Source organism: Manis pentadactyla, chromosome 18, assembly GCF_030020395.1.
Source record: "Manis pentadactyla isolate mManPen7 chromosome 18, mManPen7.hap1, whole genome shotgun sequence".
Classification (NCBI taxonomy): Eukaryota; Metazoa; Chordata; class Mammalia; order Pholidota; family Manidae; genus Manis; species Manis pentadactyla.
Genome location: NC_080036.1, coordinates 22,974,773 through 22,999,570, shown reverse-complemented (window position 1 = coordinate 22,999,570; position 24,798 = coordinate 22,974,773). Strand labels below are relative to the sequence as shown.

At 48.3% G+C, this 24,798-nt stretch overlaps 1 protein-coding gene and 1 long non-coding RNA gene across 2 annotated transcripts in view; one reads left to right on the top strand and one right to left on the bottom strand.

Annotated features, from left to right (window-relative positions):
- ST8SIA2 (ST8 alpha-N-acetyl-neuraminide alpha-2,8-sialyltransferase 2) overlaps nt 1–24,798 on the top strand; it is a 58,170-nt gene that overhangs the window by 14,256 nt on the left and 19,116 nt on the right. The window contains exons 2-3 of the mRNA XM_036931971.2: nt 18,177–18,239; nt 21,982–22,110. Coding sequence (XP_036787866.2) covers nt 18,177–18,239; nt 21,982–22,110 — 192 coding nt within the window. The remainder of the gene's footprint in view (nt 1–18,176; nt 18,240–21,981; nt 22,111–24,798) is intronic.
- Nucleotides 11,364–24,798, bottom strand: part of LOC118935557 (uncharacterized) — a 36,460-nt gene continuing 23,025 nt past the window's right edge. The window contains exons 2-3 of the long non-coding RNA XR_005033889.2: nt 17,995–18,125; nt 11,364–14,235 (exon numbers count right to left, since the gene is read on the bottom strand). This is a non-coding gene — a long non-coding RNA (uncharacterized LOC118935557). The remainder of the gene's footprint in view (nt 14,236–17,994; nt 18,126–24,798) is intronic.

The following is a 24,798-nucleotide window of genomic DNA, read 5'->3' as shown; positions in this document are numbered from 1 at the left end:
CATCGCAAAGGACAATTTCGCATCTCAGCAGGACGTCTGGATATAAACTTGTACAATAGGTTTGATAGCATCATTATTCCCCCACCTCTCAGTACCACTTGGAGATTCATTATATTACAGCAGGATTGGTGTTCACAATAAATCATGCTTAATATACTGTGCTTCAGAAAAGTACGTGCACGTGTGTAATAAAATAGAGAGGAGCTTTTATCAAACAGAGCTAAGTTGGGGAACTTTGGAAACCTTCTTCCTTTGATTATCAGGAAGATCCATTACCTCCAATAAGCATCTTGTCTGTGCCCTACGTCAGCCTAGCGGCGGTTCCTGTCCTCAGGGTGAGCCCTGCCATGGAATAAATGCAAAAATGACGATATTGCTAATGGTACTGATGGTTCCTACAGTAGGAGCTCCAACGAGGGGGGTCCCCACAAAGGGCTGGGGACAAGAGAGACATGTTCTGGAGGAGGAGGGTTTGGGATAGGACTCGTAGGAAGCATCCGAGGACAAAGAATGAAGTTGGTGATCCACACGGGAGCACAACCCACACAGTAACTCTCCCAGAAACCAGGTACCAGGAAGCCATCCTGAAGCTTTTCTCCAGGGCTGTTACGAGGGTCTTGTAAGGCTGCTGTTTCTGCACCTAATCAGGGACAGATGGGCTTTCCCAGCAGACTGGCCCATGGCAGACAGTGTGTGCTGGTGATGCTAAAATGCTGCATTTTAGAAATAGTAACTGATCATTTACCTGGTGCCGTGCCCTGGGCATACAAAGATGAATGGGGCAGAAATGGATCTGCCCTTGTGGAGAATCATCTTGTGAAAGATGAGAAACAATCACAAGGAAGGTACGAGTGCTCAAGGAACTATTCCTACCTTTGTCGCTTGGCCAGAGTGGGGGCTTCGGGAGTCCCTGGAGGTGGAGGAAAATCAGGTAGGACAGAGAGCAGAGCTGTTCAGGGGCTGAGGAGACCACACTTGATTCCTTAGGGGTTGCTTTGGTTTAACCTGGGGTCCAGAGACCTCTGAAGAGTCTGTGATGGGTTTTCAGGAAATCCACGAACCTCTTGAAATTTTAGACATTTTTCTGGGCAAAGCATCCATACTTTTTAAGGGATTCTGAAAAGGATCCACAAGGCTCAGAAGGAGCTGGTATGGACCTTTGGGACCCTTGAAGGGGTTTGGACAGGAATTGGGCAGACAATGTATAAGTTGCTCAGAGAGGGGAGACAGCCCAGGTCATTTACAGCTGCGGCAGTGGGGGTACAGGCTGGGGGTGTACAGATGGAAAGGAAGCGAGAGTTAGGGAGTCGTGGCTACAGAAGAGAGATGGCAGCACTCTGGGGGCAGCCAGTGGCAATGGCTGAGCCCAGGGTGGGTGTTGGACGCCAAAGGGGAACCTATCTTATGGTCCAATGGTGAGTCTGGCTTTAAACATGATTTTAAGAGGATGGAGTTCATCTATGTGGGAATGAAGACATTTAAGAGTCATTGCCTCACCACTATTCCAGCGGGGGACCTGCAAGGCCAGCCTGCCCACTCCCCTTTATTTTCCAGGTGCGGCGACCAAGGCCCTGAAAGAGGGAGAGACTGATTCACTGTCACCTAGATGGTGGGCAACCAGGGAGCAAACCATAGGAGAATAATACTTAGGAGGCCTGGGGATGCAAATCGGAAGCCATCTGTGGGGAGATGGTAGTTGAAGCCATGAGTGTAGATGAAATCCCTGGAGGAAGCCCTGGTCTTTGCCTCATTTAGAGAGTCAGGAGGGGAAACTAAGGTAGCAAAGACCTCGGAGGATGGAGAGGTGAGAGGGGAACCAGGAGACCAAAGCAGTGGGCAGGAGAGGCGGGTACTCCCGGCGGGAGGACAGTAAGGGTGAGGGTGCTCACGGCCACTGGGCTCGGTCATCAGCGCGTCCCTGATGACGCTGGAGAGACCTCTGTCCTTAGAACAGTGAGGGGTCCCTGATTAAAGGGCGCCATGATTACAGTCTAGCCCAGGGAGAGGTTTGAGAAGGAGGAGAAACAGGTCAGGGAGGGGACATCTCAGGCAGGAGAATATTCGAGAAAGGAAAGGGTGTATTTGTAAAAATAAAGAAACAAAGAGGGGAGAGAAGGAAAGAAGAGGAGGATCTCTAAACAAAGCCACACTCTTGCCGTGAAAATGGGACCAATAAACAGAAATGGGGAGGGAAGAGCAGGCATGAAGTTCAGAGGCCATCCTCGGGGCAGAGCAGGGCCCGGCGACATCTTGAATTTTAAAGGAGGGAAGATTTGGGAGGCCCCAGCCCGTCAGCTCTTGTCTTCAGCTCCTGGCCCAAGCGGACCCCTCTGCCTGATGCTCTTCCCGCAGCCCTTTGCAAGGCTGGCTCCCCTTCCCCCATATGTTTAGGGATCCGACCAAATGCCATCTTCTAAAACAGCTCTTCCCTGACCACTCCGGAGTGTTCCCTGCTTACAGAGGCTTAACCCTCCGTCCCTGCTTCTCCTGTGTTCTTAGTCCACCTAATGCACACAGATGTTTGTGACTCTGTTCCTTTACCAAGGCATTTCCTGTAGGCGTCTTTTCCTGTGTGGGGTCTTTCTTGGCTGTGTATGTGTGTCTCCTGTCTCCAGATGGAGGTTTTAAGCACCTTCAACCTGGGGACTATCTGACCACATCCCCACTACGACCCCAGGGCCTAGCTCAGGACCTGTCACATAGTAGACGCTCAACAAATGCACATTAGTTGGAACAGAATGATGGGAAGAAAGCAGAAGAATTCAGTCACGACCTACTCTCTCTTCTCAAAAAAGTTTTAATGAGAACAACACTACAAATAAAATAAAAATAGCATCTGCCGAGCTGTTTCTGTGTGTCCATTATCTGTTACTCTCTACTGTTTACTCATTTCAAGGAGTGAAGAACCTCAGTTTTCAATAATCTACTAGTGAAGGCAGAGAGCTGGGCACCACCCCAAACCCTGTGTTCTTTTTTGCTGCCCTTTGCTTTGGCAATATTGGATCAAAGAGGCATTTTTGTAAAGAAAGCAGGGAGGCTGGACCCCTTTCTGCCATCCCTCTGCCAGGTGGTGGGTGGGTTCCATGCACCCTCTTCCCATGCCTGCCCCACAGCATCTCCCATGCTGAACGTGCCTGCAAAGCCCTTCGTCTGCCAGGATATTTTGCAAGAGCAGATGATCTGTCTAGGAAGAAAGGGGTTAAATCTCCCAACCACTTGTCAGTCCACTGTGGTCACATGGAGAAGTTGGCAGGGAAAGAATTCTCTTTGCCTCTGGATTATTCTAAACCTCAGGGAGGGGCAGGCTATCCCCTTTCTCCCTAGTCTTCTCTCCTGGCATTTTTTATGGGGATCTGATGACAGGAGAAGTGGGGAGCAGGTGAGTCTCTGAGGCAGCTGCTGATATGATACCACACCCTCAATGACACCTTGAGCATTGTCCCCAGAACACCATCAGAGCCACCAGCCCAGACCCTGAAGGCAGACTGGCCTACGACTGATGTCCCAGCAGGCCCTGGCCCACCTGGGAGTCGGGACTGGTGCTCAGGGTAAGAGGAAGAGCAGGGGGGTGGGGGCAGCGGCCCCACAGTTAACACCTGAAGACGTGGGGGCTGAGTTCAGAGCCAGAGCTGGCTTCCTCTACCTGGCCTATCAGTTAGTGATTCAATCAACAAGCCCCAGAAAGCAGCCTTGCACCATATCAAAGAACAGAGCTCGCAAATTTCCTTTTCCAGCACTTTTGTCTCCTAAACATTGCAGGGGGAATAATGCCCCTGGGTGTTCCTCTTCCACTTATGGTTGACTTTATTAATAAGCATCTTGACAGTTGTCACTGACAAAGAGCTAGAAACTAGTACCCCGTCACTGCCTGCACACCCCCAGGTCCTGCAGCCTTGCTGTACCTGGCAGGGGGTGGGGGTGAGGGTGGGGGTGCTTCTGAGTCAAGGAAGTTCATGCAGAAGGTGACATGAGCTGGGTTTTACTAGCTCAGTAAGAGTAGATCATGGGATCTCAAACTCAGATGCCTTCAGGTGCCAGGCAGGTCCCATAACTGAGTGAAATAGCTCAGTGCAAAACAATAGGGAGTGGTGTGGACTATGGAAATATGTAGCAATTATCACCCCCTACCCCAACCCGAACCACAGCTGCTTCTCAGCTACACCAATTACTGTGGTACAGTACTGCTGGATCTGATTGTTCAAAAGAAGCCAGTAGTTAAGACATTTTATAATGATTAGTCCCTTGAGTTTGAAGTATCGGCCTCTGATTTTTAAAAAGTTTAACATATGCAAGTTCCCCGCCCCCCCAGTACGTATGTAGGCTAGATGGACGCGGGGCTCTCCGTTCATAAACTCTGGCTTAAGTAAATGAAAACTAGAATAAGGGGTATTCCTAATGCTCACAGGCACAATCCTGGATCCGATGCACACATTCCAGAAACTACCCTCTGCTTGGTGGAGCTAGCAGGTGGATGTGTGGAAAAGTGGACATGAGGACAGAGAATGCCAGCTCAGAAAACATCCTCTGGGCTAATAAATCTGCACTTTATTTTGAAAGCCATGAGGACCTGAAGGAACCCTGCAGGGTGCCAAGGAGGGAGTGCCACGTCGCACTTCGCGTTTCAGAAAGCTGGGTCCTACGCGGGAGGGGTTGGCAGGGCAGGGCATGGCTCTGGGCCAGATGAGAGGATGGGCAGATAAGGCAAAGCACATAGCAGTGATCCGGGGTGAAGGCCTGGGGCCACGGCCCCCTGCTCTCCGTGGGTGGTAAAAATCTTAAAGGCTGGGTGGGCTTGGAAGGGGAAACCTGGTGAAGGGGACTGGAAACAAGAGATGCCTCCCTGATTCTGAATGAACTAAGTGGGGTGCCTCCCTGAGAGGAGACTGGGGAAGAGCAGGGCTCGGGGCATGTTCCCATTAGGTTTGAGGTCTGCATGGAGGCAGCCAGGGTGTCCTGTGACTCTGGAACCAGGAGTGAGGGGCGCCTGAAGTTACATCAGGGAGTAATGGCATATAGATAAGCAATGAAGTTAGGGTTTGGGCAAATGACCTGTGCTTGGAAGCTCTGAGCAACCCCAGTATCTTGGGGTTGGGCAGATGAGGAGGGATTGGGAAGGGTTGGGAGAGATTCAGAGTTGGCCACCTGATGGAGGAGGAAGGTGTCTGTGGCTAAGGGATATCTTGGGGTCTCGCTCAGTTCATCAGCAGAGCACAGAGAACCCATGGGTGGTCAGTTTCATTCAGAGACCAGACCACCACACAAGGGTCCCACTGGGGCTCAGTCCAGCACAGCCCCAAAGCTGATGGACAGACCACATCCAGCTCTCAGCAACATGACGTTCTGCTGTTTAGCTGAGTGTCTTTGCTGAAGAAAGAAAATGTACTAATTTAATCTGTGGCAGACCTCCTCTCCGGACAGGCCCCCCACTCCCCATACTGACACTGCCGGTGAGATCAGGGGCAGTGGGAACCATGGTTCTGCCGCCGTCGGCAGGCTCCATGCTCTTCCATCCACTGCCCCTTATTTCCCCCTCGGTGGGCTGCACCTTTGAAAGGCAGCTTTCTGGGGACAGCTGCTCTCAGGGGCTTGGCCGAGCCCGTGCTTAGCAGTGGCTTGCTCTGATCCGTAGGGCAGCAGCCACACCCGACATCCACGTCTGTCAGGAGCTTCTCACTGTAACCCTGCTACAGGCCCCTGCTTTACAGAGGATGTCAAGACTTAGAGAGCTGTAGAGCTGCCAAGCCAGAACCCATCGGAGCCAGAACGCCCATCCCCTTACCTGATGGTCCCAGCCGTCCTCCCTCCAGACGACAGTGACGCTCCCTGAGTGGTAACCGCCGGGCAAGGGGGGTGTGAGCATTTATCCAGGACCAGGCAGGGTGGGGAATGGACACACCAAACACCTAGCAGCAAAGCAACTGCAAAGTCCTCCCCACCCAGTGCCCCCCAGGGGCTTTCTCAGGCAGAGGCTGCAGGTGACATTAGTGGGGCTGCTGTGTCTGAATATGGTCTGTCAAGAAGGGACAAAAGAGAGGGAATAAAGGCCGACTTAAGGTAGAGGCCTTTCAAGTCCCAGCGAGGTGGGTTCAAGGGCAAAGCGCAGCATGTTGGGTGGGCGTTCCGTTTCTCTTGAAAGAGCACGGGTTTACCCACACCATGCCCCATGAATGAAATGGGAAGTTTTCAGCTGCCAGCCTCGGCTAAGGCTTGCAGCACTATATTTCCAATACCACAGAAAAGGAGAAAAGACAGCCAAGGTTAACGCTGTGTCTGCAGCGGGAGGCCAGTGACGGACAATAATGGACACTAAGTAACTGGCCAATGGAGGGGCTGTGGTTTGAATGCTTATGTCCCCCCAGATTCATATGTTGGAATCCCAACTCTAAAGTGGGATCTTTGGGAGGTGATGAAGTCATGAGGGTGGGGCCCTCACATAAGGGGGTTAGTGCCCTTATGAAAGAGACCCCACAGAGCTCTCTCACCCCTTCCACCGTGGGAGGACACAGAGAGAAGTCGGCCATCTGTCACCTAGAAGAGGGCCTTTGCCAGACCCCAAGAGGCTGGAAACTCGACCTTGGACTTCTGGCCTCCAGAACTGGGGGCAATTTCTATTACCTAATCTATGGTATTAATGTTTCAGCAGCCCAAACACACTAAAGCAGAAGGATGGAATGAATTTTCATGTAAAATAATTCCTAAGCATAGCTTTTAACAGTTGGATTGCATTTTATCCTTACTGGTGTGGTGCAAGTGGAGAATCTAACTTGAATATTTTCCCAATTAGCTCACTATCTCATAACTGTTTGTGGGGTAACCTTTACTTCCTCTTAATCCTCTGGTGCCTCCTAGACAGTATATTAAACCCTTACATGTAGGTTGGGGGTAGGAGGTGCAGGGGTCAGCTTTCTGCAGGCCCAGGAGATTTGGCTACATGCACATGGCAGTTCCCAGTCCCTGCTCTGCCACTTTACTGGGTGACTCTGAGCAAATCACTTAACCTTTCTGGGCCAGTGTGTTCTACTTCTGAAACAGAAAGATAAAAAATTAATATGCCACTGATACAACGCCTGGCACATATGCAGCTCAAGCAAATAAAGTTATTAATATTTTTCACTGGCCTCTTGGAATATGCATCCTCTTCTTAGGGACGTGTTTTGTTAACATGTCCAGGGACAGGGATTGTCACCTGGGATGGTGATGGCATCACTCTTAGAGAGTAAATTTTGGTGGGGGGGGAGAGAGGTTGTTTTGTTTGAAAAAAACACATTCAACATGATCTTGTATTTGAATAGTTTACAAAACAAGTATTTTGTAAGAAAAAAATAAGAAAGTAATTTCGGACAAATTCCTGGTGGATGTGAAGATAGAGAAAAACTGAGATTTTAAATTGGGGGCACCCTCTATCAGGGGCACAGTCAGACTCAAGAAGAGATTTTATGCCATTGTAATTGAAGCCTTAAAGTGTTGAGAGATGATTTACAATAATGGATTTTCTAGCCAGAAGGAATCTTAAAGATGCCCTGAGGACCCCAGCTCATCTCTTCACTTGGAATCGTTCATCAGGTCTGTTCGCAGTAGCAGGTTTCCTCCAGAAGGAGCAGGTCTGTCCAGGGCCACCCCAAGGACAGCCTGGGAAGCCCTGACTTGGGCTTATCCAGGAGGGAGGAAGCCCCCGTCCTCAATGGATGGGGTTGGGATAAGATGGGAACCAAGCAATGTCCACTGCAAGGTGGTCATACAAGAGCTCTTTGAAAAGAGGGGTGGGGACGTGAACTAGATTGGAGTGGTACCAGGAGAGGGCGGCAGGGGGGAGCAGAGACAGAAGAACAAAGATGATACTCTAAAGAAGTATACAAAGGCCGGGAAGAGATAGAGAAGTAGCTGCACAGAACACGGCATGAAAGCTGGGTTGTTCATTCAAGATGAGAAAAGCCAATGTATGTATAAGCGCTGGAGGGTTTGAGCCAGTGGCGATGGCAGAGTGACTCGAAGCTGGCTCCCCAGCCAGTGTGCGCGTTTCAAATCCTGGTGTCCCTACTTCCCTCTGGGGGCCCGGACAAGGTCCTCACCTGCTCTGCCCTTCCATTCCTCTTCATGTAGACATGGACAATCATTTCTGCCTCACAGGGCTATTGCGGGGCGTAAGTGAACTGATACAGAATTTGTAGAATGGAGCCCAACATATACTAAGTCCAAGGAAAATATCAGAGTTATTACGCAGCTGAAAGGAAGCTACCGAGTTTATGGAAGAGAGAAGAAAGAGCTGACAGGACAAAGTCTCAAAAGGCAGGAAGGGATGCAGTTGAGAGCAAAGGTGGAGGTACTGGGTCTGGATAAGAGGCCCGCCGGCTCCTCTGGGCTAACAGAGGATGGGAGGAGGCAGAGTCCTGCTATTCACAACATTCACTGGCCCCTCGTGCCGTCCAGGCACCGTGCTCAACACCGCCGGCAGCAGTCAAGTCAAGTCAACAAGACCGACGCGCTTCCATCGTGCGGCTGAGCTTCCAGCGGCAGAGCCAGTGCCCTTGCTGTGTGCATACAGTGCTGATGAGAGGAGATGGGGGTGCGGCGGGCCACCGTCGGGGAGCAGGAGCGCCTGTGCTGCCTGAAATGGCCTGCTCAGGGAAGGCCTCTCAGAGAAAAGACACCCGAGCCCAGATTTGAAGGAGTGGAGGGTGAGCCATAGATGTATCTGTAGGGAGATACCTTCCAGGGAGAGGGAACAGCCAATGCAAAGGCCCTGGGCCTGGAGCACTCCTGGTGGGTAAGGACAGGTGGGCAGCGGTGGTGGGCGTGTGGCTGGCTTTCCCTTCTTCCTCCCCAAGCCTTGCTTCCAGGAGACTGAATCCTCTTCTCTACAGTGGAGGGATGTCTTCAGCCTTTTTGGCTCAGCTATTCATTCAGCAATACTCTCTAGAGCACATTGGATGTGCAGAACATCTACCCCCGGGGCAGCACAGTGCTGAGCAGGACCCGGTCTGTGCTTGGCCCCAGTCTGGGGGCTGGGGTGCAGCCGCAAGCTGGGTGAAGCTGCAGTGGTGGCTGGGCTTAGGGAGCGAGCACCTTGCTGCAGGTACAACCAGCACACCAAGGCAGGACAAGGGGCGCTGGCTCACCATAAAGCAGGGCCTTCAGAATCGGGGTGGCAGGGACTCAGAATAAGTCTTGTGGTGTGAACAACTTACAGAAGAAGCCTTTTCTGTGACAGCTGCACCAATCCGTCTCCAGCTCACCCGACAGCAGAGATATGTATCGCCTCTGAGGGTTAATTACTTCGGTTTCTGGCTTTTTGAGTGGATTTGGGAACACAGCTTTCTCTTAGAAGTAAGTCTTTGTATATAAAGACTTTTCATTGAAGTCTCCTTTATAAGATGAGTGCAGATTGAAGGATGGTGTGTCCCACGTTATTTGGTAATCCCAGTTTATATATCATCTCCAGTCAGTGCATCTGCTTACTGTGAAAGTGTTCCGGTTTGGGTGATAAATTCAGTGTTCCCCACCCCGGTTACAGGTGACAGCTTCATGAAGAGGAAGGATCAGGAATAAGCATCCTGCAAAGTGCCTGGCATCCAAGTGACTTGTGTACTTGCATTTTGATGTGCAGGGGCCTATGGGTACTTTTATAGAAAGACTAGAGAAATTGGCTGGCACATAATCAAAGCCCTAAGCTTTCATAGATGTTATCTGAAGTTGAACAAAGGGAAAAACCAAAAGTGAGCTGGTTCCTTTTTGTACATGGATGGAAGCTGATGAAGAAGCAAAAGTTTGCTGAAATTGAAGCAAAGTAATATTTAAAGAAAAGGGAGAGAGGACAGTAGAGAAAGAGCCGAGCAGCCGATGAGGAGAGCTCAGTGGCACAAGAAGAGAGAGATCCGTGAGCTTGTGGACTTGACCCTCCCCGTTGGCACCTACAGGGCTGGAGATCTCAGTTGTCATGGAAACACCCCATCAAGGATGAAACCTACACTGGCCTCTCCAGAGCTCTGTACCCAGCTGTGTTTCAGTATCTGTAAGGCTCAAGAGCTTCTGTCCAATGACAAGACTTGCTCTAAAGGAGAAGTGTTTCAGAGACTTTGAGCACATCGGGAAGTCTGTGAGGTGGTTGGGTAGAACTGGGGGAGAGTGACAAACTTTCCTGATGACTGGCAGGGGTGACACTGGGAATAAATCTAAATTTGGTGCAGATACCATACTAGAAGTATTGCTGCCTATAAAGCCGAAGCTGTTACAACCTTTGTGGTCACACTGAGTCCTGGGCTGGCAATCCAGAAGCGACTGACGAGTCCCAGCTTTCGGTGAAATCCCCTGTCATTCTCACTCTGGTCATGAGCTGGCAGTGCAGGAGTTCGTTGTCCTCCCTGTTGGAGCTGTGACTTCAAGAAAGCCCTGCTCACGGGAGCAGAAGCCCACCTCAACCAGAGGATGTCACCAAGGAGAAATATGCAAAGATGCCTCCTATGGATGACAAGGGGCGATTCGCTCTTAACACCCTAAAGCACACATCAGCCAAATCTAACTCACAGGTCAGATCCAGCCCACTGCCTGTTACCATGTGGCCTTCAAGCCAAGAATATTTCTGCATTTTTAATTGGAGAAAAATCAGAAGAAGTATAACATCAGCATGGAGTGTGTTACAGTATGTCATGCACTGTTCTGAAGCTTTGTGTTCATTAGCTCATGAAATTGTTGTAACAACCCTGTGACATATATACTGTTACTCACCTCATAGGTGAGGGAACGAACGCAAGTTCCTAGGTAAGTTAAGTAAATGTCAAAGATCACAGAAGTAATGATTAGTTCAACTGGAATTCAGACCCAGGGGGTCTCAGCACAGAGCTGTGCTCTTAGCCTGCTTCCCCATAGGAAATGCCCTCCAACACCATACCAAGGGGAAAGAGAGATTCAGGCCACACACTCCCGAGTTCACCAGGGAGCAGGTAACCGTACTGCAGAGACCTTGCAAGGGAAGACTTTGTGGAAGAATGAGGCCACCTTTCTACCCCCATGGTAAGGACACTAACTTAGCACCTCAGTTGAGCAAAATCTCATCCCCCTCCAAAAAAGAATTACATTATTCTCGTTAATAGCCCAATTACCAAAATAGAGATACTCATTTATTATTATTTTATATTTTTAATTTCATCAAGAAGAAATTTGTGGAAATTTGTTGTCCCTCTTGTTGCTTAAGTACCTGCATCTGTGTGAGATCACCAGTTTTTCCTTTTGGCCCACAAAGCCTTAAATATTTGTTGTCTGGCCCCTCAAAGGGAAAGTTTGCTGATTCATATCCTAGAGAATGTACAGAACCTTGGAGTTGCTGTGGAACGTAATCGGGAAGGCTGGCTACATTGATAAGGTTGTGGACAGCAAGGATGCAGTAACCCCTAGATCTTAGACTTTAGAAAATATGACCTTGAACTTCAGGTCTCCTGATGACCCCAGCTCTTAACGTTACTCCTGACCAGCTGGTGAATGGGTTCAAGTCCTTCATCAAGGACTACCTGGTGGGGTCTACTGCAGATGTCTTAGACCAGGATGACTGGGAAGCTTGGAGAAGTTTTCCACTAGTGCAGGTAGTATCCAGGTGGCACAGGATGGTCTCGTGGTGACCAGCCCAAACGATTTACCAGGCTTATGGGCAAGAACTCATGCGATTGCCTCATGGTCAGAATGAATCTGACTCTGTGACAGTCTTTTCAGGAGTGCAAACAAGCCCAGTCTGAGGAACGGGCTGCTATGTTTCCCTCTGTGCTAGGGCAACGGAAGATATTTGCATTGCTAGCCTCGTGGTGAGGATCTGCCCTGGATCAACCAAGCCTGGGTCTCTTGCCATCTGAGCCCTTGGCCAAGTACACCCAGCTCCATGGAGGAGAAGATGGATAGCAAAGCTCAACTTGCCAGGAACAAATTCAGGAAGCTCTTGGCCAAGTAAGCCCTGGGCAGGCTGAGACCCTGAGCCACTCAAGCACTGGTCAGTTGGTGGGACCTGTGTGCCCTTTCTAATCACAGGTGCTCAAGGATCCGGATACAGACACTTTGGAGGCCCTTCCTTCTCTTGTCTCTGTGATGTCTCTGCCTCCATAGAACTGCCACATCAAAAGCCAAGCTTCCGACATACGCTGCTACATGGATGAACCTGGAAAATATCTGCAAGGGTGTAGTCTTTTCCTACATATATATAACAATAACAATGTCATGCACAGCAGTAATAGTAGTATAACTCTGTTCAGGTTCCCAGACCCAATTCCACATGTGTAAGTATGTGGGAGGGGGGTCTTCCCACACATACTAACGCCAGGCAATTCTCGAATACCGGCAGGGTGTCCAAGAACTCAGCTCGATTCTGATGCTATCTGCCCGGAAACAGCACCAGATTCCCCAGGTTAGGGGCTCCGTCCTACAAGACGGCCCTCCACCCCACTCCAGACGGCTGTCGCAAACCCCAGGCTGCTACCTGTGCTTCTGACCTACCGGCTACGGATTGGAGGTTCCCACGACCTCCCCCTTTAGGTTCGATTAATTTGCTAGAGCGGCTCACAGAACTCAGGAAAGCACTTAGGTTTGCCAGTTTCCTAAAGGATACAAGTTAACAGCCAGATGAAGAGAGACACAGGGCAAGGTCCCAAATAAGAGAGCTTGTCCTTACGGAGTTTGGGGCCTGGCTTGGGGGCATGTGGGGGCGTTCTGGTTCCCCACGCTTAGAAGCCCTCTCCCCCCGACAGAGAAACAGGATCCAACTGAGCCAAGCGAGAGCAACAAGCTCTTCTCAGGGATTTTGGGGAGGGCTTCATCGCATGTTCATGATCGACTCAATTATTTGCCATTGGCTGATTCAACCTCCAGCCCCTGCCCTTGGGTAGGCGTCCAAAAGTCTCTTATTAACATGGAAAAACACCCATTTCACTTTAAAGACTCTGCAGTGTTTTCAGGAACTGTGGATGAAGACCAAATATACCTGGGAAATATATATTTGATCATGTGAATGACCAAATATGTATTTCTTATGACTCATTATATCTCAGTGTTATACTAGAAAGAAGCCAGACATAAAGGACAAGTATTGTATGATTCCACTTTATATAAAATACCTTGAATAGGCAAATTCACAGAGACAGAAAATAGAATAGAGGTTACCAAGGACAGGGGTAAGAGGATTTGGGGAGTTATTATTTAATGAGTTAGTAAGAGTTTCTGTATGAGGTGATAAAAATCTGGAGATAAAGAATGTTGATGGCTACACAACACTGTGAACAGACCTATGCCACTTCAAAAGGGTTCACATGGAAATTTTGTCGTGTGTATTTTACTACAATTAAAAAGAAATCTACCCTTGAACTCTATCGGGAGCCCCAGCACTGTTCATGTGACTGACCCCAAATAAACCATCCCTTTCCTTGCCTTTTGCTCCCAGCAAGTGTATATGAAGCCACATGCTTATAGTGTGTCCCTTGAGTGTCCACAGGCAGGAAACCCAGTAGATTTGTACAGAAATTTTTTAAAAAAGCATTTGGTACCCTCCCAAAATTATAGAAGAACTATCTGCAAATTCATGAATTGTGCTTTAATCTTCTATTCTTAAGACTAGTCAAATATTTAAGTTGGGTCCAACTCTTAAATAAAGCTTTCAGCTCCTGAAAATTAATTTACTAAGCCTGACTCCCCATTGGAAAACCAAGAACATGGGAGATTCTAACACAGCTATGAGACCCCAACATGCTAGACATTACCTTACCTGTAAACAACTGGGCTTGGATGAAGAGGCCAATCAGAAATACAATTTTCAGGTTTGCTAACTGCTTAACATTAAAAAGAGATCCAACTTGGCATGGTGTTTTTTTTTTTAACATACCGCTTTTATTTATTGTCTTAGTTTACTGTGTTTTACTCTACTTAGAGGGAGTATCGTGTCAGTAGTGAAAAGGAAATTGACACCCTAAAATGTACAGCTTCAAAGCAGTCCACCTCTATCGCCACAATGGCTGAGCATACTTAGCAGGGTCAAATGGAGAGTGGTTATTACTAGTATTATGCCTTGTTTTATAGAGTTCTTTATCCTGTGCAAAATGCTTTCCCATATATGTTCTCATTTGGATGCTCTAAGCACCTTTGTTTCTATGATTTCAGCACATTGTAAACTATCTTTAGCAAACTTTTCTCACCTGATTATCTTCTGTCGCTCAACCAAGCAGGTATCAGCATGCCCCCATCACAAGGAATGTAAGCTGGAGGCAAAACCTAATTAGGAAAAAAAAAATCTGTCAATTCATGGGGTTCATTTGGAGCCAAACATCATCCACAGTCCAAGTTTCCATGAGGGATGGTCTGTCCCATGCCATGAGTATCTGACAGGTAAAACTGTCTCGTGCAGGTATAAATAATATGCAGGAACATAGGCATGCAAACTGCAAGGAGGACTTTGGAAGAACAGTCCCACGTACCATTGAAATTAAAGCCGCTTCACTGAGCCCCTGTTGGGCAAGGCACGGTGGAGGGCTGAGAAGGTGAATAAGGCGGGGTCCTCCCCTCCCCATTTTAATTAATACAGGTCTATTTAGGTATGGTCAGACTAACAGGTAAGGGAACGACTGCCATTGAGAAGACAGTTTGTTATGCTCCTGGATCCCAAGAGGAGGGGAAACTCCACACCATGCAGGGCCACGTAGAGAAGCACCAGACCACTCAGGAGGCACAGAGAGAGGCAGAAACTGTGGACAAGAGCCTTTATTGTGGTTTCCTTGGGAAGGAAGGGTCAGGCAGGCCAGTTAGACTGAAGATAGCTGGTTTGAGTAATTCCAGCCCACTCTGGGACATAGGACTGTCCCTGGTTGTCTAGTACCGCTGGCTCTGGGCTGCTGAGGGCAGAGGATAGCGGCCAAGAATATGAGAGCCAGTAAAGGTGGTGAGGGTAATGAGGCTTTCGATTGGTTGGTTTGCATTTGAAGGGGGCACTCCGGAGTGAGGTGCTTACTACCTCTAGGAATTGGCTAACTCTGGGAGGGGCAGGCCCCCCAGAGCCAGCAGGGCCTCTCATGTCAAAACATCAGGATACAAAAATAAAGGACATGGTTAAGACATACCTTCCATGGGGCTTATGGGCTACTTCTGGGGCTTATGGGCTACTGTGGTGAGCGGCCACGGCAGCTGAAACCAGTACCAACTCTCTGGGCCACGGGTCCCTCAACTATAAGAGGAGTTTAGACTATGTACATAAGATTCCTTTAAAGCTCCCATCCATGATTCCATGAAATAATTAAATACAAAAAGAACGTGAACGTGCTGTGATGATACTGAACACTTTGGGAAGAGGAGGAAAAGGTAGCCAAGAACTGAAAGCGGAGATGGTCTTGAAGAGAGGCACAGATGTTGGACTTGGGGCTTAGCTCGGAAAGGTGAGGCGGATGGGCTGGCTGGTGGGGGATTCATCTTCCCAGACCAGAGTTGGAACACAGGTTCTGAAATGGAGACAATTTTGCTACACTTCCCCAAGGGACATGTGGTGATGACTCAAGACATTTTTGGTTGTCACAACTTGTCGGGGGAGGGAAGGGCTGTTGCTGGTATAAAGTGGGGTAAAGGCTAGGGATGCTGCGGAACCTCCCACAGTGCACAGACAGTCCCACATCTCCACCCCACCAACAAAGAAATATCTCCAAATGTGAATAGTGGGGGAGTTGCAAAACCCTGAGTTCAAGGAAGGATTGGTATGAAAAAGTGCATGGATTTGTGGTACCCAAGTCAGCAAGATCTGATGCTCCCCTGCACCTGGCTAGGGGGCAAGAAAAGAGAAAGACAATGGGAGGGAGTTGCTGCCAGGCTATTGGTCCTCTCCGTCCCCTGGTTCCATTAAACCAGATAGACGCACAGATGCAGAACTCTCCACACCTGGAGCCCTCTTAGATTTCATGAAAGACACTCAGCAGAATTTGTTGAGATTTGCCTTTTGTATAAGCAGAGTTTTAAAATGTTTATGAAGTCAAATCTGTCTATATTTTCTCTTACAATTTCTTCTTATACTTCTGAATTTAAAAAGTCCTTCACATACACTCCTTACAATTCATCAAAGATTTGATAAATATTCTCTTTCATTTTCCTCTTAATTTCTTATGGATTATTTTCTTTAAACATTTAATTGTTGAAGTTAGTCTTTCCCAAAGGATGCTATATGTATTCTTGGTGATAATGTAAGATGATTTTAGGAATTCCATTCATATTTTTGTGTTCTTTTCAAATGAATATATAATTGCTATACAAACCTGTATTTCATAGATGGTGTTGCTTAGGATAAGAAGTTTTTAAAGATGAGTCGATTTTAAAATTTAAGTTGATAATAGTGTGTGTGATAATCAACACAGGGCAAACTGGTGCTAGTGACATGAGAATTAGTGAAGTTTGGGGAACACTAATTAAATGCACTTGAAGTTTATTTTGCCAACTAGAGTAGGGTAACACGGGACTCATTTCCCTCCAGCTCACCTCCAAATTGTTAACCAAGTACTCCAGATCATTTATTGAATTTCTCCTTGATAATGATTTTTAAAAATCATTCATCAGTTCTTTCATGCAGCATTTCTGGCCAATCTTTTCATTCCATTAACCTGTCTTTAGACTTGAGCTATTACCATACTTTCCATTACTGTACTTGACTTACTCTCTGGCCCAGCAGGTCTTTCCTTGCCCGAGGAAGTACTGAGTCTAAGGGCTGGGGTCAGGGTGGAGGGATGTGAAAGGTCAGGGACATGGGGACAGCAGCCTGCCCAGGCGAGCCCTTGGGGCCTGACTCCGGGGAGTATGGTTACAGGGCCAGAGCCTGCTGGAAATTCCCAGACCCCCTGAGTTAGAAGTGCAGGAGCTCAACCACTCCAGGAGGGGCAAAAAGAAGAAATACCCAACATTGATTTAACATGTGAAGGACCAGTAATACTCTCTGTATTGGCAGTGATGAAATCTGAGGCCTAAAGTGGGCCTGGGAGGGGGCACCGGGCCAGCCCTGGCACTCTTGCTGTGGTCTGCCTGCCTGGCTGTGACATGGGAGAACGTTACTAAATCACACTGAGGGAACATTTCAACCCATCCAGTAAAGACGTGTATTTGTGTTCACACACACACTGTTGTAGTCCCCTAAGGAAAGCGCAGAAAAGTCCAGAGTTAAAACCAGCGTGGAGAAAGGTATTAACCTCCCCCACAGAGTCCTCTTTAAGTTACAGGACTCCAGTGATTTTCCTTGTTTCTTTGGAGCACACCAACACTTTGACTAAAAGGCTAGATGTAACTTAAAAAAAATGAGAAAATACAAAGAAATATCTCCTCAAACCACACATCCTATAAATCAGTGGGGAAAAGAAGTATTTAGTCAAAATAATTAGCCTGACATATCACTTTTTAAAACCACACACAAAGCACAAAGTAGACTAGACATCAGAGGAGATGGATTGATTATCCCCCAGCCTCGAGTGGTAGTAAAGCAGGGTGGAATGTCACAGCCTGGTGGTCCCCGTCCAGAATGGAATTTTGTAGAACTGAGAGGATGGTGGGGCTGGAAAGGACTTAGAATGCTTTTACTCCAAAAACCTGTCTCCCAGAGGAAAAGCAAAGGACCCACTACTCACCCATCTCCTGCTCCCCACCAAAGTGTCACCATTTAATAGTATCCTTCCTGCCACCAAAAAGCAAATCATTAACACATTTGGTTGGAAGCACTATTGAGTCTATCTTGCTGCCTCTTTTGAGCTTCCAGTGCCTCAGGTTTGGAGAGATTGTGATGAACGTCTTACCCATAAGAGGGAAAGCAAGAGAAGAGCAGGGGTGGGAGCTGAGTCATGTTAGAGCAGATGCTGAATCATGCTGAGCCTTGCTGGTCCGTGGGATTAACCAGGGGAAATTAATCCCAAAGGAGTTTGTTTCCAGACTCAAATGAGAGTCTCAAGTGGACACCTTGGTATGAATTCAAACAATGTTCAAGTGGGAGGCAGGGGAGGATCTGAGAGGCCTACTTACCTGTCAGATGGTTGGGCGTGTGGGGGAGCCAGGAGGTTGCCAATTCTGGAGAGGCCAGAGTGAGATCTCATCCTCCCTCTGTAGTTCTCTGGATGGGCAGGCTGCAGGGTCTCCTGGTGATGGAAGAGGACCTGGCAAAGAAGAGCTGGGTTTATAAATAATGCATTTCCTTTGTCTTGCAGGAATTCTGGAGGCAGAGGTACAATCAGATCAGCTGTGAACGGCTTACATAGCAAATCTAATAGGTTTGTAAATTAGATTTTGTGTTCATTTGTTTTTGCTGTAAGGCAGCTATTAATCTGCTTCTCCTCCTAGCTGGCTGGTGCCCTTCTTACTTAGCAGACAGATCTGTTACGTTTCACTTTGGCTTTGCATTTTCTTAATCACTTTTGGGGAGGAGCTGTGGACAGATAAGCCCATGAAGTGGCCCATGGTCAAGAGGCTGCAGAGATGGAAAGCTCAGAAGGCTAAGAGTTGTTTTCTGGAGAAGAGCCCACACACTTTGAAGCACTTGCTCCACCAATGAGCTTATTCATAACTTGCCTTTTTTTTTGCTGAGCAGTAGAGACTGAAGAGAATCAGGACTCTCACCTAATTTTATGGTGGTCGATGGCTTATCCAGGAGGTCAAGATGGAAAATAAAGCATTCAGAATTGTAGACCTCTGAAAAATACTTGGGAGTCAGCTCAGTAACGTTAACCTTGATTACTGAATGTGCACTCTAAATTATGAAATGTTTTCCCACGTGATGGTCCTTGGCCAGGGGACAGCTCATTGGAGGGTGGTAAGCAAATGCTTTGCAAGCCAGCAGACCCAGGCTTGCCACTGGCTATGGCTGGACCATGCCTCTGAACCCCCACTCTCAATGACAACTGCCCCATAGCTCCGACCTACAGTCTTCTATGCCCAAGCTTGAGGAACAGTGGAAAGGAGAAGAGAATCGCAAGTTATTTGACCTAAAGAGAGGCTGCCACTCAAAATGAAGGCCTTGTTTTATTTTCTAAATTTACCATTTTGGTTAGTCTGGGACTGAGAGGTGGAAATTTTTCGGAGTAGGGTCTGTTATTTGCCCATCCATTTTTTTGGTCTCTTGACCAGAAGAGACCTTCAAGTTATGTCCACTCCTGATCCTGGATGACTGACTTAGGACACTGCCCTCTCTGACCCTGACATTGTTTCTAGATCGCTAATGAGCTCTTAGCTATCCTGGAACTAGAAACAGAGCTTACGCTAAACCTGGTGAAACACAATATAGCAGAAATAAAAGGAGAGGCCATGTGGCCCCAAGTTCCACTCTCTTCTACTGTGGAAAAATGCCCTCCTTTGGAGAAAGAAGATCCTGCCTCTCAAACAGGATTCCTGTGCCCTGTGGTACCTGGGGGGCCCGAGACCACAGCCTTATTGGGGTTGAGTATGCGAAGTAGGAAGAACAGCCTTGGGGGCCAGGCAGACCCAGGTTCGGTCCCCATGCCTGTTAGCTGGGGCCGGAGGCAAGCGGTTTCACCCCTCAGAGCCTTGGTGTCCTCCTTCAGCTAGAACAATAATGCAAAGCTTTTTTCAGGGGTGTTTCAAGCACTAGAACCTCTGAATATAAGGCTCTAGCCAAACCCGTGGTATGTTAAAGGCACTCAACTGATGCTCATTACCGTCACTGTGGAAGTAACCATGGCATCGGGAGATGGCCTTGAAGTAGGCAGAAAACCTTATGCCTGAATGAGACTCTAGGGTCATCGGGGTGCAGGGGCCTGGGGGACAGGAGGACACATTCACTGATGAGGACTCTCCCCAACAACACAGAGCACGTACACCCAGGAAACCGAGCTGGTCCCTCCGTTTATCTGATCCATCCCCTTGATTTTACACCTAAGAAAGCAGAGGCCAGAGACCCAAAATGACTTTCCCAAGTCCCCCAGGTTAATAGCGACAGAGCTAGGGTTAAAGTCCAGTAAGAGGGGCAAAGTGATTTACCCCCAGATTTACACTATAGACCACGGTGGCCATGCAAGATCATATCCGAGGTTGCACTAGGAAGTAGAGACAGAAATGGAATTTTGCTGTTATCTGGACCAGTGTTTGTCTCTTTCCCTTTCTACCTTAACCACCTGGCGTCCCACAGAAGCCTAGAAACCCCTTCTGGAAGTTCCCAAGCAGGGCCCCTCCGCCAGCATCTGTGATCAATACCTCTGCAGATACTTCTTTTCTGAGAGAGCACGGGGTCACCCATATGCTCCAGCACCATCTCAGATCGACTCCACCTGAAGCTGTAAGAGACCAGTCACCGGTTACTGAGAAGAACACCAGCCAGCCTTTTAGGAAGACAACTCCTCGTCACAAATATCAGAGCATTTCTGTCACCTATACCTTCTGATATAAGCTGCGGTGGAGTTTGGGGCCTGCGGGTATGGCGGCTAAATCTGTGGTCGTGAGGTCACTCACCTACCCGTGGCCTATACAGAAGTAGGGAGACTTCTGTGGACGCAGCCACAGCCAGCTCCTAAGGATAGGTGCCAGAGACACTGGTGGTCCTTCCAGAACCTTCTAGAACCTTGGAGCTGGCCATCTCCCTCTTGTACACCCTCTTTCTATAAATGGGGACACTGAAGCTCAGACAGGTAAAGTGATTTACCCACAGTCACACAGCTTGTGCTATCTTTTCACTACACCTTCTGTTTCCTTTCATGAAAACAGCAAAAATTCTAAAGGGTCAGGTCTTGTTTCCTCTCCTAGGTTCCCCTTAGGCCTGCATGCTGGAGGGGCCCTTCTGCCTTACTCAGAACCCTTCATGGTCTAGCATGTAGCTCTGCAAGAGCTACGTGTGTTTGAAGCAAAGCCAGAGGCATCAGGTATCATGAGGAACAGAGGCATGGGCTGTGGGAATGTGCAGACAACATGCACCCACGAGTGAATTTCTTCTCTACCTCCAAAAAGTAAAATAGAGTACTGGGCTCAGACCTTGTTAAAAGGATTTCATCTTTTTTTAACTTGGCCATTCCAAGATAAATGCAGAGGTCACAGATGTTTGGTTTGAATTCTTTAAAGCCAGAATTTGGGATCACAAATCCACTTATCATTGTAACTTAGAGAATGTGCCATCAGTGCAGACAAAAGGAACTCCTGATGTGACCCACATGCATCTGTGTGCATCCGGCAGAGGCAGGCCGGCTACTATGCTGCCTTTAGAGTTGTAATTGTGACCTAGTTTCTGGGAAACCTACTAGCGTAGATTTTGAGCCTCAGAATCCAAGCGGGTCCTGTAATGTATGATGTTTTTCCTGAGTCAGGTGGAAAGTTGGTGTGCGCCCCCAGAATCATAATTTGCCCCAGGCATAAAACAGCTCCTTAATCCATCTCGGCTCCCCCAGAGTCGAATTCAAACTCAACAAATACTTATGTATTGAGCACCTGCTGTGCTGGCCCCATGGGGAATACAGAAGTGAGGGAGGCGCTCCCCTGTTTAGAGTCTAGCAGGAGACAGAGGCAGATGTTCAAGTGGCATCTCGGAGCCTCAGAGGAGGGAGTAACAGGGTGGGGAGGAGGGAGAAACCGCAGGCTACATCACATTCCCATGCTATGAATTTTTGTTTTCTCTTTACTAAGTTTGTAAACCATCTTACAGTACTTGGCTGGTAATGCAGCTGCTTTGGGGGAGTTTCACGAAGGTAACTCGGAGAAGCATTACTATTCTGCCAGTGGCTGCTAGGTTTCCCCGGGAGGGAACAGTGCTGGGAGGTGGGGAGGATGAGATTTTCATCACCCCCGTCCTGTCTCCTAAATGTCTGGAGCTGATACCCGAGGGAGCGAGTTTGTGCATTCTAGGAGATAAATAGGCTTCCTTCCCTTCTCAGGTAATAACTGCGATTTTACTCTTCTGAAGTTTCCATTCAAGCCCGTGCAAAAAACAAAAACAAAAAAACTATTAGACCTGTCGTCCTCCTGCTAACAGATCATGGCTACCCTCTTCCTCTTTTTTTCTTTTCTTCTTTCCAGAGCTGAAGTTGTAATAAATGGCTCCTCATCACCAGCTGTTGTTGACAGAAGTAATGAAAGCATTAAACACAATATCCAGCCAGCCTCGACCAAATGGAGGCACAACCAGACGCTCTCTCTGAGGATCAGGTAGGGGTAATTACCTACAGGACAAGAGACAGACATGGCCTTCCTCAGCACAAGCTGGCAAATTGTTGCCCTCCATCATCTAAAGAAGTCAGGATAGAAATAAAAGGTTTACCTCCCACTGAGGCAAGTTTCATCTGTAAGCGATCAATTGGAAATAAAATCCGAGGCAAGCCCAGCCGCCCGGCGCATGTGTGCACCAAGCCAGGCTGGGGAGGTGGCGGGAGCACTGGGTGAGGTCCTGGTTTGGAAGAACTGAGGCTCTTAGGTGGGCAGCAGAGAGCCTGGGGGCGCAGGGGCCACAGATGGCCTCTCGCAGAGGACCCGAAGTCAGCTGTCCTTCCAGGCAGTGTGTTGGGAGCCAGAAGTGCTGACATGAATCAGACCTGCTGGCAGAAGCAGGCAGGGAAGTGCAGTGTGATATACACACTAGCAGTATTGCATCTTATAAATAGTTGCAAACAAACAGGTCATGCGGATGCAAGTACTTCATTTTGTAAGGGAACTAAGAGGGCTGACCGGGAAAGAATCAATGGGTTTTGAAGGATAACTAGGAGTTTGCCAGGCATGCCAATGGCATCCCACTTGCACACAGCCTGAGGTCTGGCATTTGTGCTCAAAGCAAGAGCAGGGAATGGGGACAATGAGATAGGGGCGGTAGCCACCACGATCAGCTGGGGAGAGCCTTGACTACATGCGTAGCTGCCTTCCCAGGTCATCAAGAGGGGAGGGAGCAGAGAACAGGGAGGAGGGGCACAGTGGTCAGCCTTACCCTTAGCTTCCAACAGTGTCACCACACAGAGCCCAGGAGGCACCCTCTCCAGGTAGGCTCACTGTCAGAATGGAAATGCCCCCGCCCCTGAGTTCTCAAGGCTTAGTAGTAGGACAGGAGCAGATGTGAGGGAATAAAGAAGCACAAAATCTGGGACCTGGCATCTGAGAAGCCCTCTGAAGAGGACTCAGTGCCTCTTCTGAGGCCCACAGGGCAGGCCTGCAGCCACATTGGGCTTCCTAACAGCCACGTTACTGCCCCTGGAGTCAGAGAGAACATGTGCATTCAGTTTTAGGGCTGCCATAACAAATTCCCAGCAACTGGGTGGCCTCAAACAGCAGAAATGTATTCCCTCCCAGCGCTGGGGGCCAGAATTTGGAGCCTTCCCTCTGGAGGCTGTGGGGGGGGGGGGGGGCGCATCCTTCTTTACATTCCTTGCCATGTGGCCCCATCGCTCCTGTATCTGTCCCTGATTTCATGGGGCCTCTCCACTGTGTCTCTGTGTTCCCCGCTTGTGTCCTTTATGAGGACACCTACCATTGGATTTAGGGCCCACCTGAGTAATCCAGGAGATCTCATCTCAAGATCCTCAATTAATTACATCTGCAAAGATCCTGTTTCCAAATAAAGCTACATCATAGGTTCCAAGAGTTAGGAAATGGATGTATATCACTATTTCCTCCACTGTACCACCTGTGAGTAAAAGCCTCCCACGAGCACACACCCATCTACGATCTCCATTTCCTGCCACTAGGCAGAGAAATGGACAACCCTCCTCCGCTGACCCCCGCAACTTTCAGAGAAGACCAGGCTGTGGCCTTTGCAGGAAGCGCACGCACACACAGGCACCTCATCAAAAGCAATGTGCCTTCACCCAGGAGGAAAAGAATTTCCTCCAGTTGCCTTCAATTAATCACCAAAATTATTCATAATAAAAGATTCTGCAAGTGATTTGGGATGATGTTTAATAATTGATAGTAATTTCTCGTAATTAGTTCAAAATTCATTCATTCACCAGGGTGTTTATTTATGGGCTTTCTGGGGGCTCTCTTTGATTTTAAATATTTTGGGCTAAGTAATTGCAAAGGTTTTTAGCAATTTCCAAACTATATTACTTGGTCAAGTTGTATAATCCTTGGTAAAGTGCAGTAAATAGAAACAACGCCTCTGTTTTCCATTAAGAAATACAAATTGATCAGCAAGGGGTTTTCCTTTTCCCCTGCATGATTGCAGTAGGTCCAGGTCATCAATAAGGAAAGAAGAGTGGAAGAACATGGCGCTCTGCCAAGCAGTCTAGCTGCCACTTGGCTACGCCAGCGGTTCCCAAACCTGGTCACACATGAATCACCTAAGGAGCTTTTGAAAGCAGCCTGAGATTGGGCTACTCTCAGATGCCGGATTTCTCAGGGGTCAGCCCAGAGCTTCTGAATTCTTTATAGTTCCCCAAGGGATTGAATGCATCCTTCCTGAGGTACACCACAGGTTGTGACCACCTCAAATGCTGCAGGCTCGCAGACATCAGTGTTACCATCCACACAAGGGGGCAGCCATCCTGCAAATCCTCACATTTACAAAGTGCCTGAAGATTCTGTCTCTCCAGGGCTCTGTGGAAAAGCAGACAGGCATCGTCATCTCTGTTCTAGATTGGGGCTCGCTGCAGGAAATGAAATTCATCTCCGCTGGTACCAAATTCTTTCTCTCGGTGACTTGAATAATTTCTAAAGATCATTTGGGCAATTAGAGAGTTCTTGAAGCAAAGCCTCCAGCTAGCATCCTCCGATTCCTGGGGGCAGGCCTGTGTGGTTTGAGGAAAACTTCCCATGGTGATTCTGAGAGGACACCCATTTTTCTGACCACACTCTGTCCATTCTTTGTACTTTGATAGATGATTCTAGAACGTTCCCCCAAATCAATGTCAT